This window comes from Pleurodeles waltl, chromosome 2_2, assembly GCF_031143425.1.
Source record: "Pleurodeles waltl isolate 20211129_DDA chromosome 2_2, aPleWal1.hap1.20221129, whole genome shotgun sequence".
NCBI lineage: Eukaryota > Metazoa > Chordata > Amphibia > Caudata > Salamandridae > Pleurodeles > Pleurodeles waltl.
In genome coordinates, this window is record NC_090439.1 from 914399125 (window position 1) to 914416598 (window position 17474).

The window sequence follows — 17474 nt, forward strand, 5'->3', positions numbered from 1 at the left end:
TCAGAAGGGCGCACATTTTATTTCTAATGCTTTATCCGCCCAGAGAATGTAATGTGCTGCCATAATAAACCGTTTTTACAAGGCCCTATACACTCAGAAAATAATGCACTCAGATACCTTCTATTAACACACTGAGTGCTCTTGGAATTATTTTGATTATGCTTACGAGCTGTAGTGATAGTCATTTTGATATCTATTGCAGTCAATGTGACACTTGCTTTTATGTTAAGACTGGATCAATCAACCTGTCGGCGTTTGCTACAGTTCGGTATTGTATTCATTGTTACACTTGAAGTATTGTAGGTTGCTGAACTTAGAGATGGTTAAAAACTAGTTTAAACCGATGTAAAGACTGATGTGATAGGTCACATTTGCTGCTGAAAGAAATTCGAGTACACTGCAATCAAGAGGCCTTTCCTACTGTCTTAAGTAAATGTTATTTTAGTTTCTTACACTGCATTTATCAAGTATGCTATACCGACACACAAACCCACGCTGAAACAGATACAACATTTAAATTGACTGCCAAACAAACAACTAAAAAGGAAATCCATCCATATTTATTCAAATTATGTACTTTCAAGCACATTTTTTGCATTGTCTGTCAGTAAAACAGTACATAAATGTTCATGATGTGAATGATCAGTTGGGATTTTTCATTAATATCTTAGTAGAATCCAGAAGACTCAGCAGCCCAGTGTGGTGCCTAAAGAAAAAATACAAAATTGCCAAGTATTATAAATTGGAAAAATAACTCACTACTTGAATTTCTGAAAGTTATCAAACAAACTATCATGTTATGGTGTGCATTCTGAATTTGGTTAGTTTGCATTATGAATTTGGTTACAGTTTTTCTGACACACCCTTCCTACAAATGTATTGAAAATTACCATTTTGTGAATGGTATTTCCCCCCAGATTTCATGCATTCTATTCCCGAACCTGTTTTTGGCCATAGAACTCAGAGCTTATTACTCCTGCTAACCATTAGTAAAGTGCTCGTGTCTCCCTTCAGATATGATAAAACTGTCACATTCCTAATGTGTACATCTAATTTACTTATGAAACCCTAGTATATGGTGCTACACATATGCAGAGCCAGTAAATTAAATATTACTCGTGGGCAGCAGCACGCATTGCATCATCCAGCAAAGTAGCATGATAAAACAGGTCTCCAGGCCTGCCCCTGCAGCCTGGTTATGCAGCTTCAAACTACAATTTCAACCAGGGAAAATAACATTTTCCAGGTATACAACTTTTTTAATTCCTAAACGTCACACCAATAGTACGCCCTAAATGCCCATATGGCAGGGTGCATGACATTTAGAAAAGTAGGACACGTATAATTTAATGTTTTACATATGTTGGCAGTACAAATCTTCAAAGTCCTTTTTTACAGCGGCCTGCCTGGCCTCTACTATAGGAAAACACTGGGTTAAACTAGAACAGTGCCTAAGTTCAGTTTGGGAGCTGCTAGAAAAATCATCTAACCGCCCATTTTAATAGTAACCAAAAATACAACTTAATGATCAAGTGATATTTTATATTACTATTTAAAAAGAATTACACTTTTAGAAAGTTGCAATTTTCCTACCTAAGTCAAATGGGCCTTTCTGCCAGCGTCACTTAATGGCTCCTGTGTGGTGAGATATGGGCCGCTTCCAGACAGTGGACAAAGGGTTAGGGTATTAAAAGTCGTTTTTATTCCTTGAGCAGGATGGCCTAAGGTTTGCTCACAGCCCCTTCCTGAGCTTTAGAGGATGCCTACCCTGTCACTGGCAGCTGTAGCTCTCACTCGGCCCTGCTTCCCTTTTGTCTTGCTAGCCAGCTTAGCTCAAAATCAAGTGTGAGGGGACGTTGCCCCAGAACTGGTTTGGAGTGTCCACAAGTGAGGGTTTTCCCATTTGATAACCACAGCTTTGAGTGGACACGAAGCTCTGGACAGGGGAAGAAAGGTTTTATGAAAAGAGGAATACTATGGGATAGCTTACTGTAAAACACACCTAAGTGCTGCAAACGTGGATTTTGTCACTCCAGGGAACGTATATCCTATTGGATAGGGAGTGGCCAAGATTTTCCCTGAACCACAGGCTGGCACTGGGCATACATGTGGCACCACGAGAACCCTCCTGGATCTGTGGAGAATCAGAAGCAGTGCTCTGCTGTCTGAAGAACCTGAAGGAATACTGGATCTGCTTCCCTTGAAGCTAGGACCCTAAAAGTGACTACAAAGGTCATATGACTGACTTCCTTGAGCTAGAGAGAGAACAAGCTTCCAGAGCCCTTTCCCTGCAACTGCTCAACAGACCATTAACAACTAGACATGTCCTGGACACCACTGCTGGTCTCTATTTGACAGTCTTAGCCCCCAGGTGGTGCTCACCACCCAGGTCTTTGATCTTTGCCTGCTGTTGGGAGTGCACTCCTCTTGTCCCCAAAACTGCAAAACTACCAACTTTCTGCCTGGAGAGGCATCCGAGAACATTGAAGCTGCATCCGTTGAATCACCAGTGGGCTTCAGCTTGTTGGCTTGCACCATCCGAAGCTCTAAATTCCAGAAATGCCTCTATGTCTGAACATAGAAGGCTTCATCAGTACCGACACAAAGCAGCAACCAGTCGATGTAGATGCCTTCCTGACCATGGTCTTTACCCTCTCAAAGCGTTTCCACTTTCAGGCACTGCTTCAGACCCAGCTTGCACTGTCAACTCATTGGCAGACACTTTTCCCCCATAAATGTTTTAAGTCAGAAAGTAGGCGTTCGACTGGAGACTAACTTGGTCACTGCTATTACCAGAAAGTCAAAAACATAAGAGTGCCCACAGTCACTGCAGCGTTACACAGAAGGAGGATGGGAACTGATATTATGAAAAACGTAACCATTAGCAATAGGGGGCAACTTATGAAATAAACATTTTCCCAGCACATAGGTCACAGTTGCAACTCAAAGGAGAAGGCCCAAGGATATATTTCAAATCTTCTGAAGAGACTTCCTTGGTACATGGTAAATGTTACAGTGGATACGGCTGAGGTACATGCAGCATTCAATAACAGTTCAGAAAGGCTGATCCTTGTATCCAACCTATGCGACATTACAGTCTGGCTTTGACCCTGTTTGGACTCTTGCTGTAGACTTGCACTAAGTAATTTAGGGATAATTCCTAAGGTTAACATTTAATTCTTTTGGGAGTTCTAAAATGTAAAAAAGGATAAGGCCAAAAAGGGGGCTAATCTTAAAAGCCATTTTTCACAAAAAAGTGGGGTACAATTTCCAATGATTTTAAGTAGGTCTCATTGAACACCAGTTATCAAAAGATCCATTACCGATAATCGCTACAACAAAGTGGAATCTGCAGGTATAACACAGTAACTGAGTTTTTTCATTCAGTGTATTGTCGTCAGGGCAGGCGGGACCATTTATGTTTCTAGGTTCACGTTTGAAAACTAACTCAAATGCCTCTCAATGCAGCTACATAGCTGTTGTACTAAGGGGAATGTTTCTGCATGTTAATGTACTTAAAATTGTAAGTGTTTATAATAATAAGTGGGGCAGGTCATCATTTATACTTCTATTCCTTAGTAAATTCTTCCCAGTCCAAACAATTTCTAAATGTTACTGCTAAATCAAGTATACAGCAGTCTACTACAGCTGTCAACCAGTGGGCAGCATATAAAGGTCAGGATGGTTGCAAGCCACACCCAGGCCATACACTGAGTATCTCTGCCTTAGACTAAATTTTGACTGCTCATCCTTGCTACAAAGACTAAAGCCAATAACTCAGCTGCCAAAATGGAATGCACCACTATTGCGGCACTGGGACAACAGTGGTAAAGTATAGTAGCTACATCATGTTGTGCCAGTTAATCAGTGACTGTCTGGAATCCCAAGAAAAGGCCATGCGTGGTTGCCTGCTTTCAAATATTGCTACTAACTTTAGTGCTTGAAGCTTCAAATACTGTATGACTGAATCCAATTTGTGAAAGCACACATTCAATCAACCACAACCACTACTAGATCTCAAACACAGATGCAACCCAGAGGTTCATCAAGCAGTGTTTTTTACCTGGTGCTTGTATTATTTAACTGAGGCTTCCTGGAGCCTGAATTGGATGTAGTATGAAGACGGGTTCTGACTATTTACTTTTGGTCCATAATTGTTCTGCTTTTACCAAACAGGGATTGCTTTTCTTGCTCAAGTATCATAACTAACAATGTTTAAAAGAGAAGTGCAACAATACTAGTCTACACCGTGAAAGGAACTTATTCATTTTCACCATTAGATTTTCTGTACAAATTCAGTGTAAAAAAGGTTCAATTGTGATGTTAACATTCCATATATATTATTATTAATGTACTGTTGATATTTTCATTACTGACATTTTTTCCATTGGCAATCCATGACCACCTTAACTGAGTATTTTGTTTCTGGTGACTATTTTTTTCCATTAATTTTAACTTTTGTTCTCTTTAATGTTGGTTTATAGTGTTCAATTTCCATAATATTTTATCCCCGTTTTTTCTTCCTTTATGTTTTTAAGCTACAAGTTTTGTGATTTTTCTTAAACTGGTGTGGAAGTTGAACTTCATTATGTTTTATTATACAGTTGTGGTGCTAGGCTATTACGTGTTACACTTAGTCTGGATAGCAAGGCAGTTTTGAGGTGAGATTATCTAAGCTGTCAAAGTTTTAAGCCAAGACTGACATTGTTAAATATTCTAAGAACTGAACATAACACCCTAGGGCTGGATGTCCACCTCCTCGCTCCCAATGAAATACACACTTCACATGCTTTGTAAAAATCCCTGCATGCAGGCCACAAGTTTAGTGCTACGCACAGTGTTGTCTTTTCCTATGAGGCATGTCCAAGCTCTATAAATACCCCAATAAAATAAAAATCATGTTAAAACAATGACAATATACGAGAACCAATGGAGCAGTGAAGTAATTGTACACCCCAGTAAATAGAGTAAGGTGAATTGTCAGTAACTTACAAAGAGACCTTAAGAAAAAGTAAAGAACTTGTCATGTAACTCGCATCTATTGATACCGCTGCGCATACATTTCAGAGATGTATTTAAAGGAAATGTGCCTAATCTCACCTCAGCTCGAATATTTTGGCTTACTTTCTTCTCAATATTCATAGCCAGCATCTGACTGCGGAAAGACAGGCTTTTTGTTTTCTCAATCACTTGCTGGTACGGAGATATTGCATTATTCCCCATCACTACATGGCCCTAGAAGAGGGTGATTAAAAAAAAATAGTTACATTTCAACAAAGATAATGAATAAACAGTGAAAAAACATAAGAAAGTGTAGGTGTAAACAGTCAAAGCAACAAACGAAACAACTAAAAAGTTGGTCTAACGTGTCTTTTACATCAGAATATAAAGCAAATACTGTGCACAGATATGCAATGTAAGGAGCCTGTTCTCCCAATATACAAGATATTTCTAAAGATGCTGGTCATATACAGCGGAGGACAGAAAAGAGTGGTGTCTCTGGAAGGACGATATTGGGCACAATGGCAAAACAACCCAGTAGTGCCAACTGGGAGGTATCACAGAATTTGGGAACTTACTTGCTCAATTAAAAAAAATAAAAAAAAAGTGTGAATGCGGAGCTCCAAAAATTCTAGGTCTGAACTTCAGTAAACAAAGCCTACAGATCACCTTAACAGGTTTATCTGCATTAACAAGGAGTGATGGACGTGAATGAGACTGCAGCCAAAGGAAGGATGTGGAAAAATTTAACAATGGCTTTTCCATACACAGTCAATGCTCTTAATTTCATGTTTTCAAAACCAATAACTGATATAAAGCCAGCAATGAATGTTTTCTTGGCTAACTGGAGCGACAAGCCGAAGATGGCAACAAGACACAAGGGAAACTTACGGTGTTTTTGCTTGCAGCACACACGTCAAAGTCTCAGAGATGCATGACGCTTTGACTTGGTTTTTAGAATTGCATGGTAGGCACCATGATGCCCTCAGATTTACAAATGCTTTCCAACTAAGTACAGGGAAAGGCTGTGCAAGCATCATTAAATCATAGCAAAGTAGTCTCGTCATTATTAGACACAGCATTTGTTATCTTCTATGTAGGAAGCTTGATCGTGTGCAGTGATTATATGCACAAGTTCTGCAAACAGGACTGTGCCAATCCAGACATTCCTAACCATTATGCTTTTCCCAACATGGTAACTAAAACACTAAGATTTAAGAACTAAAGACGAGGGGCCACTGGAGGAGGCTGCTTCGATAAGCACGGGTACGCTCTTTGCTTCTATATGGCAGTTCCTCACCAAAGAACCGTACGAGTTAACGGTTAGAGGAAAAGAAGCATAGAATTCACTACCTGACCCCAGAATGAGCCTTTCCTGTGGAATAAGGATTCTGCTGTGAATCCACTGCTGTTGCCAAACGTGGTACAGCTACCAAGGGCTTGGAACCTTATATTTGTATCTTTGGTCTCAGCATTTTCAGCCTTATGTGTCACAGATTGCATTTTCTCGCCTGTAAGAGGGTGAAAAAACACCAATCCAGACAAGGGTCTATCCATATATTTAAGTTGAGCCAAAGGCCTAAGAGAAGAGCAACCAACAGTTTTCAGAAATTCAGACCATGACAGTACTTCCAAGAGGGCTAATGACTTGGATGGGTACGAGAAGGCTTGTATGAACTAACTCTGCAAGTCTTGCGCATCTCTTCTGTGTGTTGTTACACAGGCAACAGCTATTGTCCGAGGAAAGCTGTAGTGCGGACATTCGTTAATGCCTTTTCTGATGTTCCACATACCATCCTTTCCGCAGTGTTTGGGCTTCTGCGCACAGGCAGAGGTTTCAGAGTTAGGCCACATTTCCACAGCAGATATTTCTGAGTCTAGTTTAACAGCGTGAGAAAAACAAAGTCCTGATCGGGAGGTCAGTTCTTGAGCAGATTTAGAGCTGCTACCCTAATTAACTAACTGAAGGATTTTTCTTGATGCTGCTCAGCCAGAGATGGAACAAGGATGGAGCAATGACCTTGGCGCAGAACCCTAGCTTGGAGAGTCTTCATTATTACTGAGGACGTGGTGTAGGTAGGACAATTTTGTGACGTGTGCCTCGGGTTACTGACAGCCATGTACATGAAAGCAGCCAATTCTGGGTAGGCCTGCCTGCAGAATATAGGCAGACAGCTTTCTACTGTGACATGGTTCTAGACGATAAATGGGATGAGGCCAAATCTAACCTAAGAGAAGCAGAACAAGCTTCATTCGCTGCCATCAACAATTCGAGGGACGTGGCCACATTGCCTTCAGGCAGTTGTCAAGGCCTGCAGTTCTTAGGAAGCAAATCTGGCTCCACTGAAGCACTTTTAGGCTTGAAGTACAAAGCAGAATGATTGGTATGCAGTCTGAGAGCTAAGCACTTTCCAATCACTGAGGACAATGTACTGCAATATGATGACACAATCACACTAAAAGAGTGGTGGGGGAGATCAGGAATATATATTAAGTGGCAAACAACCCATACTAGATCCCTCAACTAAACACTAGTTACCACAAGAAAGTATGGGGTTCACCGGTAGGTGTAGAGCTCAGTATACGGGAGACTGTGTGGGCTCTTCGACCTCGCTGGGTCCAAAGAATGCGTGGTGTGGGTGTAGTGGTAAGTCGGGGTGGGGGTAAGGGAATTCCTTTTACGGACTAGGTGGTCTAACACTATATAGTGTCATGAATCATTTGACCACCTAGCCCCACCCAGGTAGGATAATACCACCTGGGAGGACTCAACCTCGCCGTTAAAAGAACGGGAGGGAGTGCGTAAATACATTTTGTCTGGAGATAATGGGATCCAGTTAAAACTACGGGGATATAAAAGCACCTAGGCAGTCACCTGTGTGCAGTCTACACTTTAATGGTGGTAACTGCTGGTGCAGCTAAAAACGGGACGGGACACCACGGTGAGAACAAGGACTCACTGGGTCACCTCACTAAAAGTTGCCCGACATGTTTCTGCCCTCTACTGGGAGCCATGGACAGTCTCGGGCATTCTTCAGGGCATAGGATCCCTAACCATCATGCAAAATGCAGATAGATCAGACTCCCTCTAAAAACCGGGGGTGGGGGAAGTAACAACAAAATATTATTGGGTCGGGATAGGCGCACAGCGAGCGCATCCTCTGATGCAAGTGTGACAATAAGGGGACACTCCCCCTCCTGGAAACTGAGGCAAGTTGCCTCTCTCATTAGGGCCTCCGCAAGGTAGTTCCTTGCACAAGGTAGGCCCGTTCTATCAACGCACGATAATAATTTGTTGTTTCTTTCCCCCACCCCAGGTTTTTAGAGGGGAGTCTGATCTATCTGCATTTTGCATGATGGTTAGGATCCTATGCCCTGAAGAATGACCAGAGACCGTCCACGGCTCCCAGTAGAGGGCAGAAACATGTCAGCCAACTTTTAGTGAGGTGACCCAGTGAGTCCTTGTTCTCACGGTGTTGTCCTGTCCCGTTTTTAGCCGCACCAGCAGTTACCACCATTAAAGTGTAGACTGCACACAGGTGACTGCCTAGGTGCTTTTATATCCCAGTAGTTTAACTGGATCCCATTATCTCCAGACAAAATTTATTTACGCACTCCCTCCCGTTCTTTTAACGGCGAGGTTGAGTCCGCCCAGGTGGTATTATCCTACCTGGGTGGGGCTAGGTGGTCAAATGTTGAAGCATGACACTATATAGTGTGTGAGACTACCTAGTCCGTAAAAGGAATTCCCCCCCCGACTTACCACTACACCCACACCACGCATTCTTTGAACCCAACGAGGTCCAAGAGCCCACAGACAGTCTCCTGTATGCTGAGCTCTACACCTACCGGTGAACCCCATACTTTCTTGTGGTAACTACCCTGCAATATGATGAAACAAACAATATTTATAAAGGGTGCTTTTACCCCCAAAATGAGGTGTCCTGGCGCTATGAAAAAAAAGCTAATCAAAAGCAATTAAGTCTTTGGAAAAAGTTGTTTTTCAGCTTTTTACTAAAGTACATGAATTGGCTCCGAATGCAAGGCTGATAGAATAGAGAACTTTCGTGTCGGCAGCGAGGTATAAAAGACCTGTCACGCAAAAGATCTGAACAAATCTTTAGAACATTAAAACCCCAGTTAAGGATGATCTCAGAGATCTGGGCAATGATTTATACAAAAGAGTTTTTGGCAAATACAGAATGATTTGAAGTTGGAACGTATGCCCTCTGAAAGCCATCCGTGTCTTAGTGCTATTATGCAGTTGCCATTCCTCAGCTAAGAGGCGGGGCAATAATCCTTGTGCCATGTTCTTTCACATTTCATGATACAGAACTCTCCTGTTTCTAATTCATCTGGGTAACAAGGTGTTGAGTGCAGCGTGTGATGCAAGAGTTAAAGCTTGTGGTGGGCAATATGGCTGATCACTGTCTATACACACACACAATAGATACGTTTTAGTGTTACTCTCCGGGTTGGCAAAACATTGGCTTCCAATTTACAACATATAGCTACCTTGAAAGCCATAGGAAAAGATTGAAAAAAATGCTCTAAAAAAGTCACCGGAAGTTAATTGATAAGGAGGGAGAGGAAAACAAGAACAAACTAGTCTATCACAATAACTATGTCTTGAATATGGCCAGCTAGGTGAATGGTGAGCCAAACCCATTGTTTGAAGGAAAGTATAGATGTAATTACTGTAATGAATTTGTTTCTCAGGTAGCCAATAAAAAAATAAATACATAAATAAATTAATTAAAAAAAAGGATATATACTGTGGGCTTGGTGGTGCCTATATACCAGCCCCCGGATATAGCTTTGAAAGAGTAAGAACTGCTAGGAAAACTGTCAGTCGGAGGCAGAAGGACCCAAGGAACGCACTCTTTTTCTTAAAGCATTTGAGGGTAGAATCAGCCCTGCTGGCCAAAAAGGTAGGCCCCATTGAAAAGTCATATCCTTTCAAGAATCCTGCTCATCCCCTGAAAAGCCGGATTATTTCATCCACGTGTGGAGCAGAGTACCACACTAGTATCCACTACATGTCCCAAGGAGACTGCAATGTCCAGGACAACCCAAACGATATGCGCCATTCTGAATGGTTTGAATCAAAGAGGCTTGTAACTCCTCTGGAACTGCCACATCCCAAAGGCCATGCGTGAAATGGCTTAACAGGCAGACCAAGCTGACAGAATACAATGCCGCACAGTCTGAAACATCGGTTTTTCAAATACATCAATCCATTATGGTTGTCTGTTTGGAGGGGACGACTGGTGGAAGGCTGGACCACCAAAACCTCAGGAGTCGGGTGAAGAGTAAAGAAGTCCATGTTACCTGAAGCCATCCGAAGGTGCCTTGGTCACTTATCTGTTCACTGGTGAGTACCCTGGTACCCATGAGGGTGTCAAGTCAGGGTTTCATTAAATGTGAATAAGGCCTTAGGTAAAGTTGGCCCTGGGGGCAAAGGTTCAGTCAGTACATTGGTTAACGCTTCCATGGAGGGGAGTTTTAAGTCCAGGACTTCAGCTGCATGTCTAATCACCACAGTAAAAGATATGTTCTCTGCTGTAGGAGTACAGCTGGCAACACCAACCCTTTGTCTGGGTAGGTATCCAGTCCACTGGCCTTTGGCAAGTCCATGTAAATGGCATTCTCATGGTGTGTTTGTAAATTATTCCTATTGTCTCAGTCATCATGGTCAGGCTTATCAGAATCGAATCCGAAAAGGTGATGAAGCTCTGAGGGAGGCTTCAGGGAAGAGGAAGAGTTGTGAGAATGACAGTGTACTGGGCCAGTGTGCTGGAGTGGAATTAAGGAACGTCGGTCTGGGCTAAAGCAGATTCGGCTTGAAGCCAGACATCCGTAAGGCTCATCCCTCTGGCATCTGTGATGTCGGAACAAGCATCAGTAGGAGAAGACTGACGCCGGTCTTGAAGTCAGTATGAAAGTCTGCACTGGAGTCTGCTGGATCCAGAGGCAGGTTTGGGCAAAGAGCATGGTCACCTACACCAGCATCAGCATTGGCACAAATCTGTGGGGCAAAGGGACCAGTTGAAGAATCAGATCTGCAAGTGGGGATCAGGACAGAGTTCGGCACCTTGACACTCGCTCCTGACTTCTTAGAAGAGAGACTGGCAAGATGGGGCGCAGTCCCGCTTAGACTTCCTGCATTTCTTCTGAAGACTTTGACCGAACTGACAATCTTAATAGCTAACAGGCCCTTTTGGAGGAGCAGCCGGAAGAGCGGGAAGCATCAGCACCATCGACGTAGAGGGGGACTTATGCAAAGTTAGACTTTTTTTCTGTGTTTGTGAGGACATACAGCTTTGCTTCACGATCCTAAATCGCATTTGAGTGCATACAGGTATATTCTTTGCACATCTTGGGAATCATGCCACAAGCCCCAGCACCACTGGCAAATCTCATGAAGGTCTATCACAACACAGTTTGAACCATGCAGTCTTCGATGGGGACATTGTTTCCTTGCACACTTGAAAAGAATAGTTGAAGTAAATGACAAGAATGTACTGAGCTCTAGATACACAAAGTGGCACCTAGCAGCACACAGTATCACTTATCAAAATTTCCAGATTTCATCTGGTGCATATTCTAAAAGTGAAGAATCTGCAGTACAAAGTATCCACCAAAACTAATCATATCTAGAAGTAAAACACTGCTCTGCAATTCAGACCTGCTTTGTTTTCGAAAAGCACTTCATTCAATAAGTAACAGTTTCCCAATCTTGTTCTCATACTCGCCCAAAACTTTGAGAAGCACTTTCTCCCGCCCAATGAACTTTGCTTGATTACAACAAATTCAACATTAAGTAACCACTGTTGGGTCATTATTTTCCTTTTTAACTTGACCCAATCACTGAAATCTAATGGAAAATGGTATAAAGCCTAAAATGAGGGTGACAGTAATTAACTGTTTGCTCTCCTCCAACACCACCACCACCTGTTTTTTCTGTTACTAGTCTCCACTTTATCACCCAAATTCTCCCCTATGACCATATTTCTTTGCTAGCATTTACCCCGGTCCTAAATATAGCACCTTTTGCACTAGAGAGTACAATTGCTGAGTAGGGTTCTAACTCCCATGGGTCTGGTTTGTGGTAACACACCTTTTAATGGAATGGCTGATTCTACCACTAAATGCATTTACTACACACACCTGAACAGTATTCACATCAATCCTATGAGCAACTAAAGTATTTATCCATCAATGTTAAAGTCTCTTAAAATATTATTCTGCTATGGAAGGGAAAAAACAAAGAAAATTGGAGGCTAAAAAGGCTGTATGTTCAAGGGTTTAAAACGGTACTAAAACTGCAGTTTTCAGAAGCTTAGGTAATAAACTTATAATAACTTAAGTATCTGTCTAATCGAAAAAGAGCAACAGTCTGTGCTACAAGATAAATGTCTAACATCTTTCTTGTATTATCAGTAGTGAGTTGTAAAAAGGTTTGCGTTACAATGTCTGGAAAATTAGAAACATTACAAATAAGGAACATCTAAGAAAGACGGGACGGAGTACAAATATTTTCATCACTTAGTCACTGCTTTGCCGAATTAAGTTGATTTAATAAAAAGTAACCATAATGAAAACACAGCATTCACATAAATAACCGGGGAACCATACTTGAAAGCTACAATAAAATCCGAATCATTTGAAGAATGTGCACAGGTAGGGACATCGTGCACCATGCCAGAAACAGATGGGACTTGAGGGAGATTATGGGGAAACCAAAATCAAATACAATAAGAAAGCTGGCAAAACAATTCAAATATTTAGAAAGAATGGATTGCGAGGTCACATGCAGAATAATTAACATTAGGTTAAATTTGTGATAAGGTCCCATGTATGAAGGTACTTTTCTTAAACATGTTTTATAAATGTGTGGCCAGTGCATAGAAGAACCACCCACGACGCACTGTTTATTTCATGTTTGAACTATTCACTATGAACTATCTTTGAAAAATAGGAGTAAAAAAGTAAGCCGAAATATTTGGTCATAATTTGACTTTCACACATACATATTCACAGGATAATAAAGACAACATTTAAAAAGGGACCTATGTGATCAAACACCGAGGTCAGCCCAATAAACCTTACCAGTTTTGAGTCTATTTTGGCGTCCAGTCTTGCATTTCTGATGAGATTGACAATCCACCTTTCAGCATCATCTGGAGTCATATTCAATTTATCTGCAAGCATACTTTAGGAATAGAAGAGAACATTCGCTGTGAAAAGGTTTAACTTTGGTCAGTCTGCACAAGAAGCGTAGTTCCACTGTTTGATGCTAAGTGTTGTTAAACACGGAAAGGAAACAACTTGGCTTACTCGCATTTCCCAATTATTGAATTTGCAGATATGGGCTACTTTGAAAAGCACGAGAATTCTCAACCAACACTCATACTGCATCAGGGAGTTATCCGAGCCAAGGCAGAAACCAAGACAAGATGGTACAAGTGGCGTCTATAGTGAGGATTGCGTGCACTGCCTCGGCTCAGATAATTGGTTCAGGGAAGAAGCTCCAATGACTCAATTATCCTGGAAATCGTGATCAGCTGGATGTTTGCTTTGATGTGCTGGACACTTGCTTTGCCAACAGCAGACAGCTACTTTTGAACGCCATCACTTGATCTCTCTCTCGCTCTCTCTCCCTCCCTTCCTTACTTCTTATTCAGAATAAACTTCTATAAACGCCTGCACCATTTGCGAGTATTTCTCCGTGTGTTTCCTCTACTTGGCACTCTACATATCGTACCCAAATAAAAACAAGCGTAGACGATAAAACAAGCACTTCAATTTGCTGAAACAACGGAATTCCACCGAGAAAGCAACGTTTTGCAGCTGGTCTTTCCCGTGGCTTTCTGATAAACTCCCTACATTGCCTGGGGGGGTTCTGCTCCTTTTGCTTCTACCAACATCCCGACAAAGGTCTGGGGCTACCTGCAGCCTTGGACCTGAGCAATACAATCTATTGGTTGCTGCCTCTCGCTAATATAATCACATGGAGTGTTTTTTAACAAACAACTGCATTAAAACAGCTAAGCGAACTCGTGCTACGAGCTGTGCATTTTCTACATTCCGAAAAAGCAACTACAAAATTCTGTATTTTGAGCACTTTGTTTTAAGATGAAATATACAGATGTTGAGCCAGCATTAAATCCTAGCTTCTTACTAAATAAGACAAGTAAGCATTTAAATATTGACCACATTTAAAATTTTTAAAAGTGAAGCTTCAATTTAAACAACTAAAAAGCAAGGTGAAAGTCTACTGCCATGCCCGTATGTTAAAATAAAACCCTTCCACACAACCTTCCTGTAATGCCCACAAATAAGGACAGTTTCTAGAGAATTACATACACGTGCTTAAACATCACCTGAAACATCATCATTCATGACAACCAGGCCATCCAGAAATGCAATACCGTGGGGCCTATTTACAAGCTGCAATGTGCAGTACGTTTAGTACTACTAAAGTACTACAAAGTGCTATTCACAAACCTACGAGTGTAAATCTCAAATCTGTCCCATCTTTTCTATGGGGAGACTCTTACATATACAAATTTACTACTGTGGAAGGGACTGGGGGAGCGGCTGCAAAAAGGGGCACACTTTACTAATAAATGTTTGCAGTTTAGGGAGGAGTAAGGGTGGGTTTAGGCAGGGACAAGCACCCATCCATATGACTATTCACAAGCTAATAAACTGCACTTTGTAGTAAAAACCACATTAAAACCAGGTTTGCTTTTGTTGAAGCGTGGTTTAATCGACCTACTCAAGCGGTGCCGTCACCCTCATTAACCACTCCTCACTTTCTAAACCGTCTTTCTGCTCCACGAGCACGTTCGGGACTCGAGTAACGCTCGAGCTCCCTTCACGCGCCCACACAATAATATTACACATCCCCCTCCGTCATCACATTTTTTTTTCTTTAACAAGAATACAATAATAACCACATATTAAAAACAAAATCATAAACTGTTCAGATTAAACAAGAAACATAAAAATTAACCAACAGCTCGACAAAAGCTAAGAGGAATACATTTCAAGCAAAGTTCTTTAGAGAAAAAAAAAATAATGAAAAACATAAGAATTAAGCATAACTCAAGAGATAAATACATTTCAGGCAATATTAAAATCAAAAGTTTTCAATTCAGTTTCCCGCCATCTCTCACATAGTCATTCAGATAAGCAGGAGGTCTTCTCACTCTACCACTTCCCTTCTTGAATTCTGTCTTATTTTCTTCATTCTCCACACTAGTTTGTCCCTCCAAAACCTCCATGCTATTCTCATGCGAAGTGTCAGCATCCGGTGCATCCGGTCTCTCAACACCTCCCTCAGATAGCATAAACCCACTGCAACCTCCATCTCCATTAGTAACGATTATATGTCCTGCACTTCCACCACCTCTCTCATATAAGGCCACTCTCCTTTTGTTCCATTTAGTGCCATTCGCCAAAACTACATTGAAATTTCCTACGTGTTTAACCTCAAAAGGACCGCAAAACTTTGTCCAACCTGCACCCACACGTCCATCCTTGACTTTCACCCAATCACCAACTTGTATACCAGAGTAACCGCCTGTCTGTGACATCTCCACTTGATTCCCTGGTTTGATTTGATCACCCTCCAACCAACCAGGCACTAACTTTGATCTGGCCTTACGCCCTCTCATGAACTCAAATGGTGTTCCACCCTTATCTCTCAGCTGCGTGGTGCGATGAGCCCATATCACCTCTTGCACAACAGAACTAACATCTTGGTTCCCCTGCATTGGCTTGGGGATTGTAAAGTGCAGTACGCCTATGGGTGATACCATGGGTTAACAGAAACTCATCTCCAGGGAGATCAACTGTGTACTATTGTCAGTAATGAGTGTATGGGGACACCCTTCTCTTTGGAACAAAACCTTTAATACCGAAAAAGTACTTCTTGTCGCCACTTCCCTCATAAACTCAACCTCCAACCACTTAGAAAACACGTCCACCAGGACTAAAGCAAATTTATCGTGGCCCAAACCGGGCAGTGGCCCAACAAAGTCCATACAAATAGTGTGCCATGCTTCCCCTGGATCCTCAATATGTCCCATCCAAGATTTGTTTTCCCAGCTTTAACCTTTTTTCACCTTCCTTACACTGAACACACTCTTCCATCCATTGAGCAGTTTGCAAATCGACCCCTGGCCACCAAAAGTTTTCCTTAACTCTTCTTTGAGTCAGTGTTTGTCCCAAATGCCCTTCATGTGCCAAATGTATGATTTTTCTTTGTAACTTTTCCGGAGGTACAAATCTGTCACCCCTCATTATTACACCTCCGTCCCCCAACGACAACTCATCCAGAACCTTGATGTAGGGCCTTACAGACAATGCCACAGCACTCTCTCTTCTTCCTCCCTCAACAATCATTTTACTCACGCACTGCAGTACCGAGTTATCCCATAAACCTTGCAACCACTCTTCTTTAGAGAAAGCTGCCACTCCATGTTGTATCAAGTCCTCCATCAATGCCACCGCTCCTTCTCCCTTCAACAATTGTGCCTCCCCATCAACCAACTTCCAATCCACAGCCATGCGTGAGAGAGCATCAGCTTTTATGTTCCTCCATCCCTGAATGTATTCCACGTTTTATACATACTCCTGCAAGCGAGCTGCCAATCTGGCCAACCTCGCAGAATCCTTACCCGCACCACCTGCTGATAAGACCTTGACTAAAGGTTTGTGATCAGTTCTTAACTTAAAAGAAATACCCCACAAGAATGTTCTAAAATACTCTACAGCCCATGCAGCTGCTAACGCCTCCCGCTCAATCATTGAGTAGTTCCTCTCACTCTCAGTGAGAGAGCGCGAAGCAAAAGCTACCGTCCTCTCTTCACCGCAGTGAACTTGAGACAGAACAGCACCTACACAAGACACACTAGCATCCACAGTCAGTATAGTGGGAGAAGAAGTTTCAAAGGGTACTAAAATCTTTGCAGCACACACCTCTTGCTTTATGTTATCGAAACATTCTTGCTGCACTTTTGACCACACAAAATTACAACCTTTCCACAACTTTTGCCATGTCAACAGCATCTTTCAAACAAGGATTTTTAGCAGCCCACAGCCTTTCTTGAATCTTTCTGCTCTTACTTTGAACCATTAGTTGATCCCTAATCATCTCGTCGCACAACTCCCCAAATTGACATTTAACTGACAATTCCCTTAATATGGATACAAATTCTTCAATAGACTCCCCACCCTCTGTGGTTGGGTATAAAACTTGTACCTTGCTAAACCCACATTGGTTTCTTTAGCAAACCTATTGCTCAATCTTAATCTAGCTTCCCTAAACTCATCTGAAATACGTGCCCCATTGTCTGTAGCCACTGGCATAAATTTGAACAACCTCTGCGCTTCTGATCCTAGACAGTTCAATAAAACTGCTTTTTTACGTGCAGGAGAAAACTCTTCACTGTCCAACGCCA

General features: G+C 41.9%; 1 protein-coding gene across 1 annotated transcript in view; it reads right to left on the minus strand.

Annotated features, from left to right (window-relative positions):
* Positions 1-538: 538 nt before the first annotated feature.
* Positions 539-17474, minus strand: part of EIF3E (eukaryotic translation initiation factor 3 subunit E) — a 314034-nt gene continuing 297098 nt past the window's right edge. The window contains exons 11-13 of the mRNA XM_069220621.1: positions 13114-13216; positions 5101-5235; positions 539-706 (exon numbers count right to left, since the gene is read on the minus strand). Of these exons, the coding sequence (XP_069076722.1) occupies positions 668-706; positions 5101-5235; positions 13114-13216 (277 nt within the window). The 3' untranslated portion in view covers positions 539-667. The remainder of the gene's footprint in view (positions 707-5100; positions 5236-13113; positions 13217-17474) is intronic.